Genomic DNA, 17,208 nt, shown 5'->3' with positions numbered 1-17,208 from the left:
AACTCATCATTCTTTTCAGACAAAATCAGTTGGGTTTACCTGAACCTAATCTTCAGATCATAGGGCTGTAACCTTGGCTATTATTATGTTTGTATAGATTCAGTCCAGAACTATATGAGAATGAGGACAACCAGCTCCCAGTTCAGCTTTGAGGCTGATTGTGAAAAACTCCTGATTGATTTTTAAAGTGGCTACAATGTTTGTAACCCCAAATAATTTCTCTTAGCCTTTTAATAATATTTTATTAATTGTGGAATGTTTTTTAATATTGTTCATGTTGTGGTTTTGTTTACCACCAAGAACCATATTTTGTGAAATATAAGTGACGATATAAACACGACGAAGAGCCGCTAAAAACGTGCTCAACGCCAAGGTGTACCCGCATTTAATCGAGCAGTCAGCACAGGCCGCTGATGGCGAAGATCAGGATCAGCAAGCCCAAGACCAGGATTGACAAAAGGAATGCAGACCAGCCACGAATCAAGTGGTGGAACCAGAAGAAGATGGCGGGACCCTCATCAAACCGGAGCAGTTCCCGCAGATGGTCGACGGGCCACAGGAAGCGTGGTCCATGCTGAAGAGCACTGTTCACACTGCCGGCTGCCAACAGCTTGGTTGCACCAAGCCAGGACGGAGACGCATCGAACGAGATACATGGCTCTGGACACCGGAAGTACAAGATGCCGTACACCTGAAGAAACGGCTCTACAAGGCCTTTCTTCAGGACAAGACCAGCGAGAAGCTCTGCGAATACAAGGCGGCCAAAAGGCAGCCAAGAAAGCAGTAGCGACAGCCAGAAGCTCCCACTACGATGACATCTACGAGAAGCTGAACACGCGAGAAGGCGAGAATGAGATCTACCGCCTAGCCAAACACAGACACAGGAAGACCCTGGACATTGACCAGTTTCATGGGATCAACGACGAAAGGGGAAATTTGATCGTCAACCCCAGAGACGCTGCGGAGAGGTGGCGGCAATACTTCGAGAAGATCTCTACCGAGGAGTTCCCACACCCACGAACCCCGCGAGGTGACCCAGTTGAAGGCCCAGTCTCAGGCATTTATGCCAGCGAGGTCGCCGACGCCATCAAGGCCATGAAAACGGTAAGGCAACAGGACCAGACGACATCCCTGCCGACTTCTGGAAAAAGGCACTACCGGGCTCGGCATTGTGGCTGTGCGAGCTGTTCAACAACATCGTCTCCACGGGAAAAGTGCCACACGACTGGTACCGCAGCACCACTGTTCCGATCTGGAAGGGAAAGGGCAGCCCAGCGGACTGCTCCAACTACAGACCGGTCAGGTTACTGTCACACACTATGAAGATCTTTGAACGCGTCCTTGATAAGCGCATTCGGGACATCGTTGACATCAGCGCCAACCAGGCTGGATTCATCAAGAACTGCGGCACCACCGACGCCATCTTCGGTGTGCGGATGCTGATGGAGGCTCACAGAGAGAAGAAAATCCCGCCCACACCGCCTTCCTAGACTTGGAAAAGGCCTTCGACCGAGTCCCGCACGAGCTCATCTGGTACGCACTGCGAGATCACGGCGTGCCTGAGCTGCTCGCACAATGGGTCCAACTCCTATACAGATGTCACAAAAGCCGGTAAAAGCGGCAGCTGGGATATCAGAGGAGTTTAATATTACCGTCGGCGTACACCAGGGCTCTGCTCTCTCACCACTGCTGTTCATTCTGGTGATGGACACAATTACACACGACCTGTACACGCCCGCCCCATGGACGCTGCTCTCACGCCGATGATGTGTTCCTGGCCAACCTGTGCAAGGCTGAACTCGAGCACCGAGTCCAACAGTGGCACGACCGCCTCGAGCAGTTCGGGCTCCGGCTGAACCTAAAGAAGTCCGAATACCTGACCACTGATAATGTAATGACAGGCTCCATCCACGTGAACGGGCAGGAGCTACTGCACGCGCGCCTCCACCTTCAAGTACCTGGGAACTACTCTTGGGGAAGAAGGCCTACTACAAACTGAGGTGGCAGCCAGGATCAATGCAGCGTGGGGCAAATGGAAGTCCGTCACGGGCGTCCTCTGTGACAAGAAGATGCGCGATGCGCCTGAAGGCGAAAATCTATAACTCTGTGGTGCGCCTGTGGCCATATACGGCGCAGAGTGCTGGCCGACGACCAAAGAAGCCGAAAGCAGACTCCAGATAATGGAGATGCGAATGCTCCGATGGTCGGTAGGCCTCACCCTACTCGATCGCGTCAGGAACGAAGAAGCGCGTAGACGGTTCAACGTCGTGCCCATCCCCACGGTCATGAGGCAGTCCCGGCTACGATGGTTCGGCCACGTGAGCCGCGCCAAGGAAGAATCCATCATCAAATCTGTAATGAAGGTGACTGTCGGAGGAGCGAGACCGCGTGGTGACCTAAACAACGCTGGATGGACACGATCAAGGCCGATCTAGAGATCGCGAAGGCAGACCCGACACACGTGGCAGACAGAGAGGTGTGGAAGCAGTACTCAAGGACATTAGCGGACCTCGCCCGAGCGCGAGACAAACGCTGAAGAAAAAGAAGAAGAAGAAGAAGATATAAACATGATCTGTTTTTTTTAAAGGCAGGAATTCAGATTGAAATCTCCCTAATCAATGACTGCCAGCCTCTTCTTGAACTCATCCAATAGACACAAGATTTTCCTCTTCTTGAAGTCATCCAAAAGACACAAGATTTTCCTTGCTGATTGGTTTCACTATCAAGATTCTCTATGTTTATCCTAATGTTCAACTGGAATAGGCATCTATGTAAGGTGTGATTATGAGCATGAATGAAATGGCAGGTGGTACCTTGCTTGTAATCTGAAATAAACACACTGATCTGCAGATGTTCTGTGAAACTGTTCCAGAAGGGCTGTGATTCCATAGAATCAGAACAAATACTGCATTTTGGTTGCTCAAGGTTTCTGTTAAATAAAATCCAGAGAGCTTTTTTTACAGGGCAATTAGGTAGAACACAGCAAGCATGCAATTTGTTTCTCCTCTCCTCTGCTCCACAGCCTGTGAACTGAACCACCTGTCAATTTTCCAGCCTCTCCCTTTCTCAAAGAGAAAATATTCTTGAAGCCCAACTGGATCTTCAGTTCCACAATCTTTCCAACAGGTTCATTTTGCTATCTCTCCTTAGCTGCCACTAAGATTAGGCCATGAAAGGTTATTTTTATATATGATTCTGCTCGGAACATCTGTTTCAGCGAACACACAGAATATTCTGGATTCGCAGTGTACAGAATGTTTTCTACATTCCTACTTCAGATTATTCAGACTGTGTCTTGTACTCTGAATTATAGCAAACCATAATTCAGTCATTTGAAAAGTACCGTCATATCATCTTTGCTTCAAGGCTAAGTATACCAACTTTCCTCAGTCTCTTTTGCAGAATGAAAATCAAATCAACAACATTTTGTTTAGTAAAATAAATCCTTCTGAATTAGTTTATAGCTTCTTGATCATCCCCATTAGCTTTCATTTGCAGGCTTTCTAGTTTCTCTGAATATTTCTTAAAGTGGGAGCCCTACAACTGGACACATATTTAGTTCCAGTCAATGCAGTATATAGCAACAGTATTCAGGCTGTTATTTGAAAACTCTTTTTCTATTGAGGTCATCTTAAAAGCACATCTACCATTATTAGCAGTTATGTTGCACTGCTGACATGTTCTGTTTGTGATCAGCTGCAATTAAAGTTATTTTTTCATGTATACTATTACGAGATAGATATCTTTATTGGGTCACTGAAAGTGAGTTGGGCAGCCACATATATTTTCTTAAAAAAAATATCTACCATCATAACATTATCTATTTTCATTTTTTACTGTGAGCACGACACACACCACAAATAAAATCCTGTTGCCCTATAGTATCTGTACATTTAATTATATTTCTTTCCACAGAGAATTTTGCACTTGTAAATGTTATACATTGCTGTTACTTCAACTTGAATTTGAACCCATCAAAAACTTTTAAAAACCATATTGCTTCCGTCTTCTGTAATACTATTTTCTCCATTTTATGGCATCTACCTCATAAGTGAAAGGGTTGATAGGTACCTGGTCCAGGACTGAAAACTGTAGCACCTCACTTAATCCCCTACTCCAGTAAGTAAGCACCGATAAGTATTCTCCAAGTGTGGATTCACCTGAACATTGTGCTTTCTAACCAAAGCTTTACTAGCTTGGTAGTCAGAATGTTCCTCTAATATTTTACTGAATAAAAGATATTTTATGTCTGCTGCATTCCCACGATTAAAAATAAACAAGGAACTCATTTGACAAGCCTTATTCTTAATAAACCCATTCAAGCTTCTAGCTATCATTACACTGTTTCCAGTGTGTACAAATCATTTTTTTTATGATCTACAATGATTACAGGGGTTCTCATACAATGAGAAAATGAGGATACAGTACAAGTAGTCCTCAACTTATGAGCACAATTGAGCCCCGAATTTATGTTGCTAAGTGAGGCATTTGTTAAATGAGCTTTGCCCCATTTTATGACCTTTTTTGCCACTGTTGTTAAGTGGATCACTGCAGGTATTAAGTTAGCAACCTGGCTGTTAACTGAAACTGGCTTTCCCATTGATTTTGCTTGCTAGAAAGTTACAAAAGGTGATCACATGACCACAGAACACTGCAAGCATGGGGATATTATTATGGTTGTTAAGTGTGAAAATGGTCATCAGTCACTTTTTTCAGTGCCCTTTTAATTTGGAATAATCTCTTGTAAATTGAGTACCTGTATCTACTTTCTCTATACCACTCATATCTTTATGCACTTCTATCTCATTCCTACACACCCAGTGGTGGGATTATTTCTTTTTTACTATTGGTTCTGTGGGTGTGGCTTGGTGGGCATGCTTTCCAGCTCCGTTCTCCTGTGCAGGGCAACAAAAGGAGACCCAGCCAATCAGCTGGGACTCGGGAGGTAGAGAATAGATAGGGGCAGGGCCAGTCAGAGGTAGGATTTGCCGGTTCTACGAACTACTCAGAATTTCCGCTCCCGGTTCTCCAGAACTGATCACAGCTGCTGAATGCACCACATCCTCATCTAGTATCTTAACTTAAGAGGGAGAAAAAAGAGAATCTTATTTTACAGAAAATATTATTTCAGCAGTTAGAACAACATTTTTTACACCTTTCCCAGTTTTACTTGCTGAGTGTACTGATCTGAACTCTACAGAGCAGTTCAATATTTGTATAGGGAGATTACAACATTGGTAAATTCCTGTTTATTTTTTCTCAACATGAAAATTATCTTTTTCACAGCTTTGGGATTCAAGGCTCCAATCTATATTGAATTGTGAACTGTTTCAAGAACCATCAAGACTTGATTTTCACTCTTTCTTCCAGAAATCATCTAATTCTTTACAGTGTGTTATTCCTGTCAAGGTAATTTAGTAGGTGTTACAAAACAACTAGCTTGTTGTTTGCTTTTTGCATCATCCTTAAACGCTGGCAAATGCTATGCGATTTGAAAAAGTGCATATGTAAAGTTTGAAATTCTTTTCATTCAGTATATTTGGAGAAACTTTGTAGCTGAATAGGTGTTGAATTCTAAAGGGCTCCCCCCCAATTAAGCATGTCAACATTTGTCTCTCTATCCTGATATATTTCCATGGTCAGGGTGTGTTGTTGTTCATGGTGTTTGAATCATGAATAGCTTGTTTGTAGAATGTCTGCATTTAAGTATGATATCAGTTTTCACATAAAGGCAAAACTCCATAAAAGATTGTTTACATAACTCATTCTGCGTCACCTTGGCATAAGGGTTTAATTATCTGACATGGCAAACAGACATGATCACTGCTTAGGTTTCAAACATGATGCTAAACCATGGTTTGCCAAAGAACAATTGACTCAAATCGCATCAAATGGTTCACTGCCTTGTTATTTCCTTTTCCAAATCAATCTCTTGGCCTATCCTTTTCAGTTCTACCGTGGGTACTGTGTCTTGAAAGACAAAATTTGCTCCCCATTTGTTATTCCCTCATTATCATCTTCTTGACATAATCTAGCCATGCAATTAAACATCATTACTGACACTACTGAAACCACAGCTACTGATTTCTGGCTCTGTACTTCAAAGATGTCCTTCAATATTTCCAATGTTATGAGGGCTCGTATAATTTTGTATGTCTCATTAACCACCATGAAAGCAGGTTTGTATTTTTTTTTCCTTTAGAATCCCCTCTAATTTCCATTTTCTAAAAACATATGCTATGAGCTAAGATAGCTAAAACAATTCTGGCTTCCATGAGAACTTATTTATTTTTTATAATTAATTCCAAAACCTTATAGTAAAAGTCAATATGTTCCAAATTTAATTGAAACTTTAATTCATTTGAAATTTACTTAGATCAAAATCATATCCTTTTTCTCTTGTTCAGAGTTGAAACTAAACTACTTGGTGACTTTTCAAACTTGTTGTTCCGAAGGTATGATAGCTTTAAGAAGGTTAATAAGCAAATTCTGAAAGGCATTAGAATGTGAGGCTTGCAAACTTTTGTGTCTCTAAAACACTCTGCCACAGTTGCAGGCAAAATGGCTAATGACTCTTCATCTCCCACTGCTCAAATCCATGGAAGGTTACTGTCCCGTGGCCTCTTTACAAGCCACAACTGACTGGAGCATACATGGGCAATCTCCTGTCTTCTCCTTGTTCTAGTCACCAATTTTATTTTATTACAATTTATATAAATTACAATTCTGTATAAAATAAAATTAGGTTTTTATGTTACCTGTAAAGGCAGGATGTCTCTGCAAAAACAGATGACAACTTCATCAAAGATAAAGAATCCTTATCTATGTTAGAACATATACTATACTATACTTTGGGCTGTTTTCCACCTCAAAACAGAAAAAGTTACTTGGTACTTATTCCCTGGTCACTTCTCAAATTGACTACTGTAATGTGGTCTACATGTGGCTGCCCCTGAAGAGTATTCAAAAGTTCAACAGGAGCAAAATACAGTACAGGTAGTCCTTGACTCACAAGCACAATTGAGGCCCAAATTTATGTTGCTAAGTGAAATATTTGTTAAGTGAATTTTGCCCCATTTTATGATTTTTCTTGCCACAGTTAAGTGAATCACTGCCGTTCTTATGTTACTAACATGGTTAAGTGAACGTGGCTTCCTCACTGACTTTGCTTGTCAGAAAGTTGAAAAGGTGATCACATGATCCCGAGACTCCGCAACCGTCATAAATAGGAATCAGTTGCCAAGCACCTGAATTTTGATCACATGATCTCAGGGATGCTGCAATGGTCATAAGTGTGAAAAATGGTCATAAGTCCCTTTTTTCAGTGCTGTTGTAACTTCGGTCACTAAATGAACTATTTTTAAGTCCAGGACTACCTGTAATGCAGGCAGTTTATATGTTGAAACTGCACATGTAACAAGTCTGCTCCGTAAGCTGCATTGATTGCATTTGTTTGTTTGTTTGTTTAGCTTTAGTATTTCTACAAATAAGGTGGCAATCATATCCAACTTCCTCTTCCTATTTTCCCCACAGCAATAACCCTGTGAGATGGTTTGGGCTGAGAGAAAATGACTGGCTCAAAATCAGCCAGCTGGCTTTCATGCTTAACGTGGGGTTTGAATTCACAGTCTCCTGCTTTCTAGCCTGGTACCTTAACCACAAGACCAAACTGACTCTCAATTTGCTTCCAGGTCAAGATGTGTTGAACTTTAAAGCCTTATGGGACCAGGTTATTTGAGGGACTCTCTCTTCTCTGTTACATCTACCTGTCTTGCCAAGTCCAGCAGGAAGGGCCCTTTATGGGTCTCGTCCACTGAAGAGCTCCATCCGTGATAAGACCCAGGAAGCAAACCTTCTCTCCCGTTTCACCTGCCCTTTGAAACATCACCCCTCCCCCAGAAGCTCCAATCCTATTTCAGAAATCCCCTAAAACTTGGTTCTGTCAATCAAGGGATCCCATGGAAATAGGAACCACATAAATTGACTGTTTTGTATGAAAGATCTTGAGGGAACTCTTCCCATGGCTTGGTTTATATATTTGTTTTTAATATTTTTTAAGGTTTTAATTGCTTTATTTAGATTGTGTACATGATACAGAGTTACATACATGAGATGGCAGCTACATATATTTGATAAACAAACAACTATGCAATCTATTTTTGGAAACCCCGGAAATAACATCAGGGGCCACAAAGTATGGGATCAATATGGGATACGTTGCCACAGGGCCACTAGGATGTCCACCCCTGGTTTAGCGTGTTGTGTGAATCCAAACAATTGTGTTCTATTCTATAAAGTAAATCATTTCTTATTCGTGTACAAGCTCATCGTTAAGAGCTTGTTTCTCCAGCATCAAAGCTATGTACTTGTAAATCACAAAAAATGTTTTTGATAATACACAGAGTGACTTTTCACAGTAATTATTATCCACAGCCAGTTTCCTCTCTCCACTGGTACCTTTTCTTTATACATTTCCAAAGTGTATACCGTTTGTGCCAACCTACGTTACCAGATATTTTCAACGTTAGCAACTTTTTAAGAGGTGTAGCACTTCAGCTCCCTGAACTCCACAGCCAATAATTCTGGGAGTTGAAGTCCACAGCATCTTAAAATGGCCAAGGACTTCAACTCCGAGAATTGAATTTTTTTTTTTTTTGATATAGATACCATTTGTGCAATAGGCAAAAATGTTTGCCCGGCACAACTTTCATTCACTTACTAAGAGATGGCTCTTCTGTCATAAGGCCCAGGCCCATCCCGCTGTTAATCCACCTCATTTTCAGGATCCACAGGTAGTACAAAAAGTCAGGACTAGTTCAGGACTAGGATGCAGGTAGGGCCCAAAGCCCCCGTCTCCCCTCTCGCGCCCTCTTACGAGGAGGGCCCTGCTTGTTCTCTCCTCCCTCTGGGGCGGGAAAGCGGGCAGCAAGGGGCGGCGCCAGGAGGCACCCTTAGCCTTGAGGTATAAGCCCGGTAGTAGTTGCTCGTTCTTTCTGTTGCCCGTCCCCCCACCCCTCAGCAGCCGCCTCCGTCTCCCCTCGCGATGTTACTTCGGCTCCGTGTCAGCCTCTCCCTCCTCCTCCTCCTCCTGAGCTGTGGGACGAGAGGCCAGGAACAGGCGAGCAAAAGCGAAACTCCTCCGCTCCAGATTGAAACCCTGGTAAGTGTGCGGGGCGCGCCTGGCTTGCAAGGCACCGACGCGCCGTTCGCGCCCGCTGCTGCTGCTGCTGCTGCTGCTTGCTGCTGCTGCTGCTGCTGCTACTCCGCTACTTTGCGGTCAAGAAGCCGGCACGCCTCGGGGCCTCCGGCTGCTTCAAATGACAGCTCGAGGCGAGAGGACGCCTTTGCCTAGCCCGGCAGCAGGTCCAGGCTCTCCCCTTGCGGGCGAATTGGGGAGGGCAAAAGGAGGTCAACCCCCTCGGGACGGAGCGTCTGGACGCGCGCGTTTCCAGGAGGAAAGCTGCGGTCCCCGCGAAGCCTCCCCTCAACCGAGGAGAGAGAGAAAGAGAGCACGAGCAGCTGGCCGCCCGGCCGGCAGCCCCACAACCCCGACCCCCATCTTCTCTCGCTTTTTTTCCCCCTCCCGCAGGTGGCGTCTCCTGAGGGCTGCACCGAGCGCTCGGCGACAGGCGACACTGTGGCCATCCACTACACAGTGAGTAAAGCGGGAGCGGGGCGGGGACGAGAGGCGCGTCGCCGGGAAGCCAAGCCAAGCCGCACGAACACGTCAGCACAGCCTCCTCCCGCTTGAGGAAGGAGGAGGAAGAGGGGGGGTTCCCCCCCATGATAGCGGGCGGGGTTTACGAAGGCTCCACCTTCTCCTTTCGGAAACACGGGTCGAGATTGAGGAGGAAGTCTCGAAAATCTACTCTGTAGAGCAGGGGTGTCCAACCTTGGCGACTTTAAGACTTGTGGACTTCAACTCCCAGAATTCCTCAGCCAGCAAAGCTGAGGAATTCCCCTGAGGAATTCTGGGAGTTGAAGTCCACAAGTCTTAAAGTCGCCAAGGTTGGACACCCCTGCTGTAGAGTTTCCTGTGGGATGCCCAGAGGCTCCGGGAGGGGGAGGGGCGAAGGTGGGGAGGGTCCGGCGGGTTTAAGGGAGCGGCCTTCCAATCGTGGGGCGTGGGGCAAGGCCCAAACGGAGGGGCAGCTTAGTTCGTGACCTGCTTAAACCGCACGGGCCCTCTGGAAGTTTTGCAAGGCTTTATGCCCAATGTGTAGAGGCCATTGTGTGAGAATCACATTCCATAGGTTTCTATATCGCCTTACACCCCCGTAAAATAGAAGGTGGAGGGGGAATGTGTGGTCCCCCAACTTATGGGTGACATCTGTCACCATCTCTGATTGTTGGGTTTATCAGCTGCGGGTCCTCTTTAAGAGGAAGCGGGCTCCCCTTCACTGGGTGTGTTCAGTGGAAGTAGAGAGCCGTTTAACGACTGGAGAGCCTCAACTTACTGCAGTTCGTTTAGTGACCATTTCAAGTCACAACAGCACTGGAAAAAAGTGACTTATGACCAGTTTTCTCACCACCGTTGTAGCCGCTGCATGGTCATGTGATCAAAATTCAGACACTTGGCAGTTGACTCATATTTATGACCGTTGCAGTATCCGGGGGGGTCACGTGATTCCCTTTTGCGACTTTCTGACAAGCAAAGTCAATGGGGAAGCCAGATTCACTGAACAGTTTGACTAATTTAACAACTGCAGTGATTCACTCGCCAACTGTGGCAAGAATGGTTGTAAAATGGGGCAAACTCACTTAAAAAATGTTTCACTTAGCAACAGAAATTTGGGGCTCAATTGTGGTCATAAGGTGAGGACTACCTGTAGAGGGTTTGAATTTGGGCAAACTGGCTCTCTCAGCTAGGAAATGGAGATGAGCACTGCCCCCTAGAGTCAGATGTGAATGGACAGAGGAAACCTTTACTTTTACCTGTGTAATTTGGATTTCTGCATGAGCCAGGATAGGATCTGGCCTAAGTTACTCCTTAAACGTTTTAATTCCTTGAACGTTTTAATTCTAGGAACATCTGATGGGTTTTTCAAATAAAGTCATTCATTCGCAGCCCAACTCACCTCCAAGGGTTGCTGTGAGAAAAATAGTAGGAAGAGCATTGGGTATGTTTGCCTCTTGAGTTGAAAATCAAGGGCAGGATAAAAATAAAAAATAAAAAAACCTTGACAACTTTTAAGATTTTCAGCTCCCAGAATTCCCCAATAGTGCATCTGGGATTTGAAGTCCACGCATCTTGAAGTTGCAAAGTTTGAAAAGCACTGGGCTGTAGCTTTCTCAGCTCTCCTATATGCCGTGTAGATAATCCTGTGTCTCTTAAAGGTTTCTAGCCAAAGCTGATGGAAGTGGCTGTCGGAATTGGGGGAGTTGAGGTGTCTGTAATACTAATGCAGAAAAGCTATGCCACTTAAAGGCGCAAAGGCAGGTGTAAAGTAGGCAAATGGATGAAAAGATTAAAAATAGAACTGTCTCTGCTCTGGGAAGGCAGGAAACCCATCTTATCAGAGTCCAGTAGCGCAGATTTTGCCCATACCCTTTTCTTTTTATACAATTATGTAAAGATGCCTGGTAACCTCTAGTTTAAGTTGCTGCAATTCTTTATGAATGGAGATATTTGAAGCTAATGTGGAGAGTCTTGGTTAGTACAAACTGTAATTACTAGTAGACTTTAGCCACAACTAGTCAGAGTATATTGTGCATCCTTGGAGTTGGCTTTATTTTGAAGCATTTTTTTTTTATCACTTGTTACCCAGAGATCTACAGAGTAAGAGTTGAAATCATCTTCAGATACTTTATCCTAACAGGAAAATGGCCAGTTCACTCCTCGGGGGCCTCCTATCTTTGTGCCCCGAGCCAAACTGAGATAGTGGTCCAAGTATCAGTATGTTTTTAAAAAGGTAATTTTTGCTCAGAACACCATCATACCAGATTTAGTATGTCTAATCATCTTCTGAAAGAAAGGGAGCATGATTTACTTCAGTGGGAATTAGCCATTCATAAATTGATTACATACTGTAACTTTGAATATGAATAAAAACTATTCTGAATTACCCTGCTCTAAGTTGCAGGAAATGCTGTTATGAAAAAGACATCCCTAAAGAGGAAAAATGACTTCTGATAAAATGGCACCCCATGCTTGCATACAGTATTTTTGCTTTGAAGTATAATAGAAAATTAAATTGCCCTACATGAAGTTGCTGTCCATACTTTTTCATCATGGAACATAATGATATTTCATTTCTTGCAAAGTTGCAGGTTTCAGCACTTTCTTTTGATTTAAAACAAATCAATTTTGGATAGGGCAAAATTGCTAATTGTCATTTGATGTTATAAATATGTACACGTAATCTTAATTTAAGGATTTTTTTTTTAAACAGGGTATTCTTGAAGATGGTCGCATTATTGATACCTCACTCTCCCGTGATCCATTGCAAGTGGAATTGGGCAAAAGACAAGTCATCCCAGGTAGACCTCTGTTCTTTATCATAAGATGCTTAGTTTAGCTGAGGAACACACCAAGGAAAGCAGTAGGGGGAGAGAGAAAATCTGTGCCCACAAACAATCTTTGGTCAAAGAAACATACTTGATACTGTTTCTTCACAAAATAAGTGTTTTCTCACTTTGCCACCGTTCATATTTTACAATTGCCACAAATGTAGAGTTTGAGTCTCTTCTCACTTGTATGTGGCTATGGCACAAACATGCTCCACCAACTTCTTTTCCCTGCTGTGCCCTCATGAAATTGATTTCATCATTTGACCCCAGCTTATATCTGGGAACTTTTTAGTCATCTTTACCTGTACCATTGCTGAAGTAGTGATTTCCTCCCTTATCTTCCCAACACAGAGTTTACTCTGGACACAATCTGACATACTGTACTTTACCAATTGTTGAAGTGGTGCACTCAGTTGACTTTTGGAGATAAGATTAGGTCAAATTCTCTTGTTAGTGCAGATATTCTCCTTCCCTTCAGCACACTCATGATGGCAGTATGAAGCTGTATGAAGTGGAGCAAGGGAGACGACTTTACATCTGCTGCTTCCAATCCACACCTTTTAAATACTGTTCAGGCTGCTTTTGGACATGGTGTTAGCGCTCTTTTGAAATATCAAAAGGAATAGAGCCTGACTGTAGCTTAAAAGTCTTCCATTGAATGGTATCCATGCAAAATACTTGTATTATATCACAGTAAGTTTTGACAAATGGCTAAATTTGCTGGTCTAGCCATCAGGCAAAACTCATCTCCTTCCCAATTCCACCCAATGTTATGCTGACAGTGGATGCTTTCCTGTTGAATGTTGGTGTTTGGTAGGAAAGAAATGGAAATAAAGCCAAGGGTATACATCAATTTATTTCCCCCTAAACTGTTCTGTATGGCTTGAGTTACTACAACAGCATTTGCTGACATCTTGCCTGTAGCTGACAAGGAGTTAGCACAAATTTCACTGGTATCTTTTTATGCTACTTCAAGGATGAATGGAAATCACTTGGCCATGAAGAAGACCCAAACTCAACGTACTTCCAACTGTAGGAGGATAATTTCAGTTGAAGATTAGAATAAATATTTAGTGATGAAAGTGTTAGACCCTGCAATCTGGTTTTGTGCTTTCTTTTAGAAGACTTCCAGCAGAAGCTAACTACAGTGGTCATCTGTGGGATTGTGTAAGATTGTGACTGGCATGTTCTATATATGTCATTCTCTTTGTCCTAGGCTCCCAACTTTTTTTCCTGCCTGTATTATTATTATTTTTAGTTTGATACATTAATCTCAACCTGTGTTTTGATAACCAGAGATTTATTATTTTAATATGAAGAGCTCCTTTTATAGAAGATCTGAATGTTCTAGGGGAAAAACAAACTTCTAATTAAGTTCTTTTTTACTCCCAATTCAGGTTTAGAACAGGGTCTGCTGAATATGTGTGTTGGGTAAGTATTCCCGAAAGTAACTGGAAATCTTCATAGGTAGTTGCTATACTCAGGTCAAGCCTGCAGCCTTCTTTGTTTTGAATTCTGTTGAATTCTCTGTGAAAAGGCAAGATGGACTACAGTTTCCAAGCGACACAAAAAGTACTACCTGCATTCAGAGTATTTGCTTGTTCAGACCACAGTGGAAAAACTCTGGCCCTTTAAATATAATGCTGCAGTTGCCAGCATTCCTTACTAGAGACTGTATTGCTAGAAATGATGGGACATGGAATTGAACATCTGAAAAACAATATATATATTATATAGAGATGGGCATCAAAGCGGAGATGCTGCTAAAAAGGCAGTGGATCAATAGAGGCTGAAAAAGTGTTTGCAAGAACAATCACAATAAAACAAAGATTGTACACCAAGAGTAATAGGCACCTTCGGTGCCATCTCAAACCCTCTGGACCACCACTTGAATACCATTGACAAAATCACCATCAGTCAATTGCAGAAAGCAGCTCTGCTTGGAACAGCTTATATCCTACAACAGTGCCTTTATAACAAACAGCACCTGCCTATCCCAGGTCGTTGGGAAAGACTCAATGGGTGGTGGATAAGAATGCCAAACCCAGTCTATAAATATCTAACAGTTCTATGATCAATATTTTAACCACACGCTGCCCAACTCTCAGCAACTCTGGATTGCTCACATTTGTTAAACGAATTGCAAGAAAATCAATAAAAAGTAAAAGAGGACAAGCACAATGAAGTAAAGGCCAAAGATAAAGGTTTGGGGAATAACAGGTCAAGTCAATCTTGGCACTTGGTGACTGCCTAGACAAATCCCTGCAGTTTTCTTGGTAAGATTTCAAAAGCGGCTTGCCATTGGCCCCTTTCTAGATCTGAAAGAGAGGGGGTGGCCTAAGTTGGCTTTGTGCCTAAGATGGGACTACAACTCAGAATCTCTTCCCAGTTTCTAGCCTGATGCTTGAAGATTAAGAATAACAAACTGGAATATGTGCAGAGGAAAACAAAACAATGTTAAGAGGTTTGGAGGACAAAACGTAATTGAAAAAAATCTCATTCAGTTTCTTTCAGACCTTAATGGAAGCCCTTGCCAATTCTTTCTGGTCCCGTCTTAACATTCAAAAGGGCTCTAGGCCTTAACTTCAAGAATTCAAATTCAAACATTGTGTTCCAGTTATGTAAATGTCACTCCACACATAAAAACAGGCAAACTGGTCAGAAAAACTGGTCCAGCATGTCTGCTCAGATTTTACCAGGACTGCCCCTCCCCTCAAGGACATAGCTTGCTTTGCTGAAGGCTGCAAAGCTTATTCTATCAGTTGCCAAAATCCCACTAAAACAAAAAACCTTGTGCACCTGTATCTTATCAGTAACCACCTGACCTTTACTTATTTTCTTTTCCGGCAGGGAGAAACGAAGAGTCATTATCCCTCCACACCTGGCATATGGCAAGCGAGGTTCTCCCCCAACTATACCAGGTATGATTCATAGATCAGAAATTATTTAATGGCCAGCCAATCTACAAGGGCAGGAGGTAGCCAGATATTTAGCACCGTATGGGCAAGGACGTCCAGTCCTGTTGCTTTGTAATATTGATTGGACATGCTATCTCTAACTGGGCCAAAAAAAGAGAGATTGGAAAGGAATTGATTGAGGGCATTTAGGAAGTAATATTGTAAAGCCACACCTGTGCTGCAGTTTTTATTTTGTAAACCAAGGGAGGACTTAAGAAAAAAGTGTTATAAAACTCTGGCAAAGAGGAAATGCAAAAAAGGATAGCTCAGGAGTATCACTGCATGCAAACATAGAAACTCAAAAATAATACTTCTAGGTTTAGTTTGCCTTGTGGAATTGGGTATTATGTCTAATCTCTTAGGATCTTTTAGGTGTATTTCACAGATCTCATTTCTTTCCAGCTGATGCTGTTCTGCAATTTGAAGTTGAATTAATCCAGCTCTCCAGAGCCAATTACTGGCAGAAGCTATCCAACGATATACTCCCCTTGCTAAGCATTGGGCTTGTCCCAGCACTGCTGGGACTGATTGGCTACTATCTCTACAAGAAAGCCCAGATGCCCCGAATATCTAAGAAGAAACTCAAGGAAGAGAAGAAAAACAAGATCAAAAAGAAATAAAGTAGTTCTTTATCTTTTTCAATATTGTTTCCCAGTGGAATGTGTGTGTAGGTGGGGAGTGCTCACACTGTTTCCCACATGTACACAGTATCTAAACTTCATTAGACATAACTCTTGCACAAAAGGCCAAGGATGGGGAATTGGTCCCCATCATTGCATAAACTTAATTGTATTGCCCTTTAGATGTGAGATCACAACTACTTCCTTCTAGCCAGTGACCTTCTAAGAAGACTCTAGATTCATGAAGCTGATCTAATAGTTTGCACAAGATTTAATCATGTAAGTGGCACAGAAGAGTGATTTTGAGTGTTTTTTTGCATACTTGACTTAAACATGTTAATTAAAGAAGTGGTCACTATATGGGGTTATATAGGGCATCCATTAATCATACGCCCTTATAGGATAGGTTTTACTTAAACATTCATACTTAAAGATAACTAAAGTTAGAGAATGCTTTACAATTCCTTGGGTACATTTAATAAGTGCCTGAGAATGATAGGAATTTGTCCAATGGATTTAAATGGTAGCCTAACCCCAAGGGGGACACGGTGGCTCAGTGGCTAAGACACTGAGCTTGTCAATCAGAAAGATTGGCAGTTCAGCAGTTCGAATCCCTAGCACCACGTAACAGAGTGAGCTCCTGTTATTTGTCCCAGCTTCTGCCAACCTAGCAGTTCAAAAGCATGTAAAAATGCAAGTAGAAAAATAGGGACCACTTTGGTGGGAAGGTAACAGCAGTCTGTGCGCCTTTGGTGTTTAGTCATGCCGGCCATATGACACTGGAGACGTTTTCAGACGGCGCTGGCTCTTTGGCTTTGAAACGGAGATGAACACCATCCCCTAGAGCCAGAAATGACTAGCACCTATGTGTGAGGGGAACCTTTACCTTTAACCCCAATTACAGTCCAAACTTACACTGGTCTAATGGCCATTCCATCTCCCATGAAATCACAAGAACGTATAAGGATAGTGAGAGATTAATATTACTGCCCTGTAGCTGAGACAACTACATCAATTAAATTAGTATAAATCAAGTATAAGTTTGTAAGATAGACAAGACCTTAGAATAAAGATCTTGGTGGCTCAAAGGCTGTGTTCTGGTTGCGAAGGTGTCAAAACAA

General features: G+C 42.9%; 1 protein-coding gene across 2 annotated transcripts; it reads left to right on the top strand.

The window, feature by feature from the left end:
- Positions 1-8,929: 8,929 nt before the first annotated feature.
- On the top strand, positions 8,930-16,109 carry FKBP11 (FKBP prolyl isomerase 11). 2 transcript variants are annotated; one of them, XM_087925307.1, is made up of 7 exons: positions 8,948-9,160; positions 9,590-9,655; positions 11,769-11,912; positions 12,393-12,480; positions 13,908-13,941; positions 15,361-15,431; positions 15,870-16,109. In XM_087925307.1, the coding sequence occupies exons 5-7, from the start codon at positions 13,931-13,933 to the stop codon at positions 16,085-16,087; spliced, it is 300 nt and encodes a 99-aa protein (XP_087781433.1). In that variant the 5' UTR covers positions 8,948-9,160; positions 9,590-9,655; positions 11,769-11,912; positions 12,393-12,480; positions 13,908-13,930; the 3' UTR covers positions 16,088-16,109. The 2 variants fall into 2 exon arrangements, with proteins under 2 accessions (XP_026570552.2, XP_087781433.1); XM_026714767.2 differs by lacking the exon at positions 11,769-11,912 and having other exon boundaries at positions 8,930-9,160.
- Positions 16,110-17,208: the final 1,099 nt, after the last annotated feature.

This window comes from Pseudonaja textilis, chromosome 2 (assembly GCF_049901715.1).
Source record: "Pseudonaja textilis isolate UNSWEBS1 chromosome 2, rPseTex1.2, whole genome shotgun sequence".
NCBI lineage: Eukaryota > Metazoa > Chordata > Lepidosauria > Squamata > Elapidae > Pseudonaja > Pseudonaja textilis.
The sequence above is the reverse complement of the archived record's forward strand: the minus strand, read 5'-3'. Positions and strand labels throughout refer to the sequence as shown.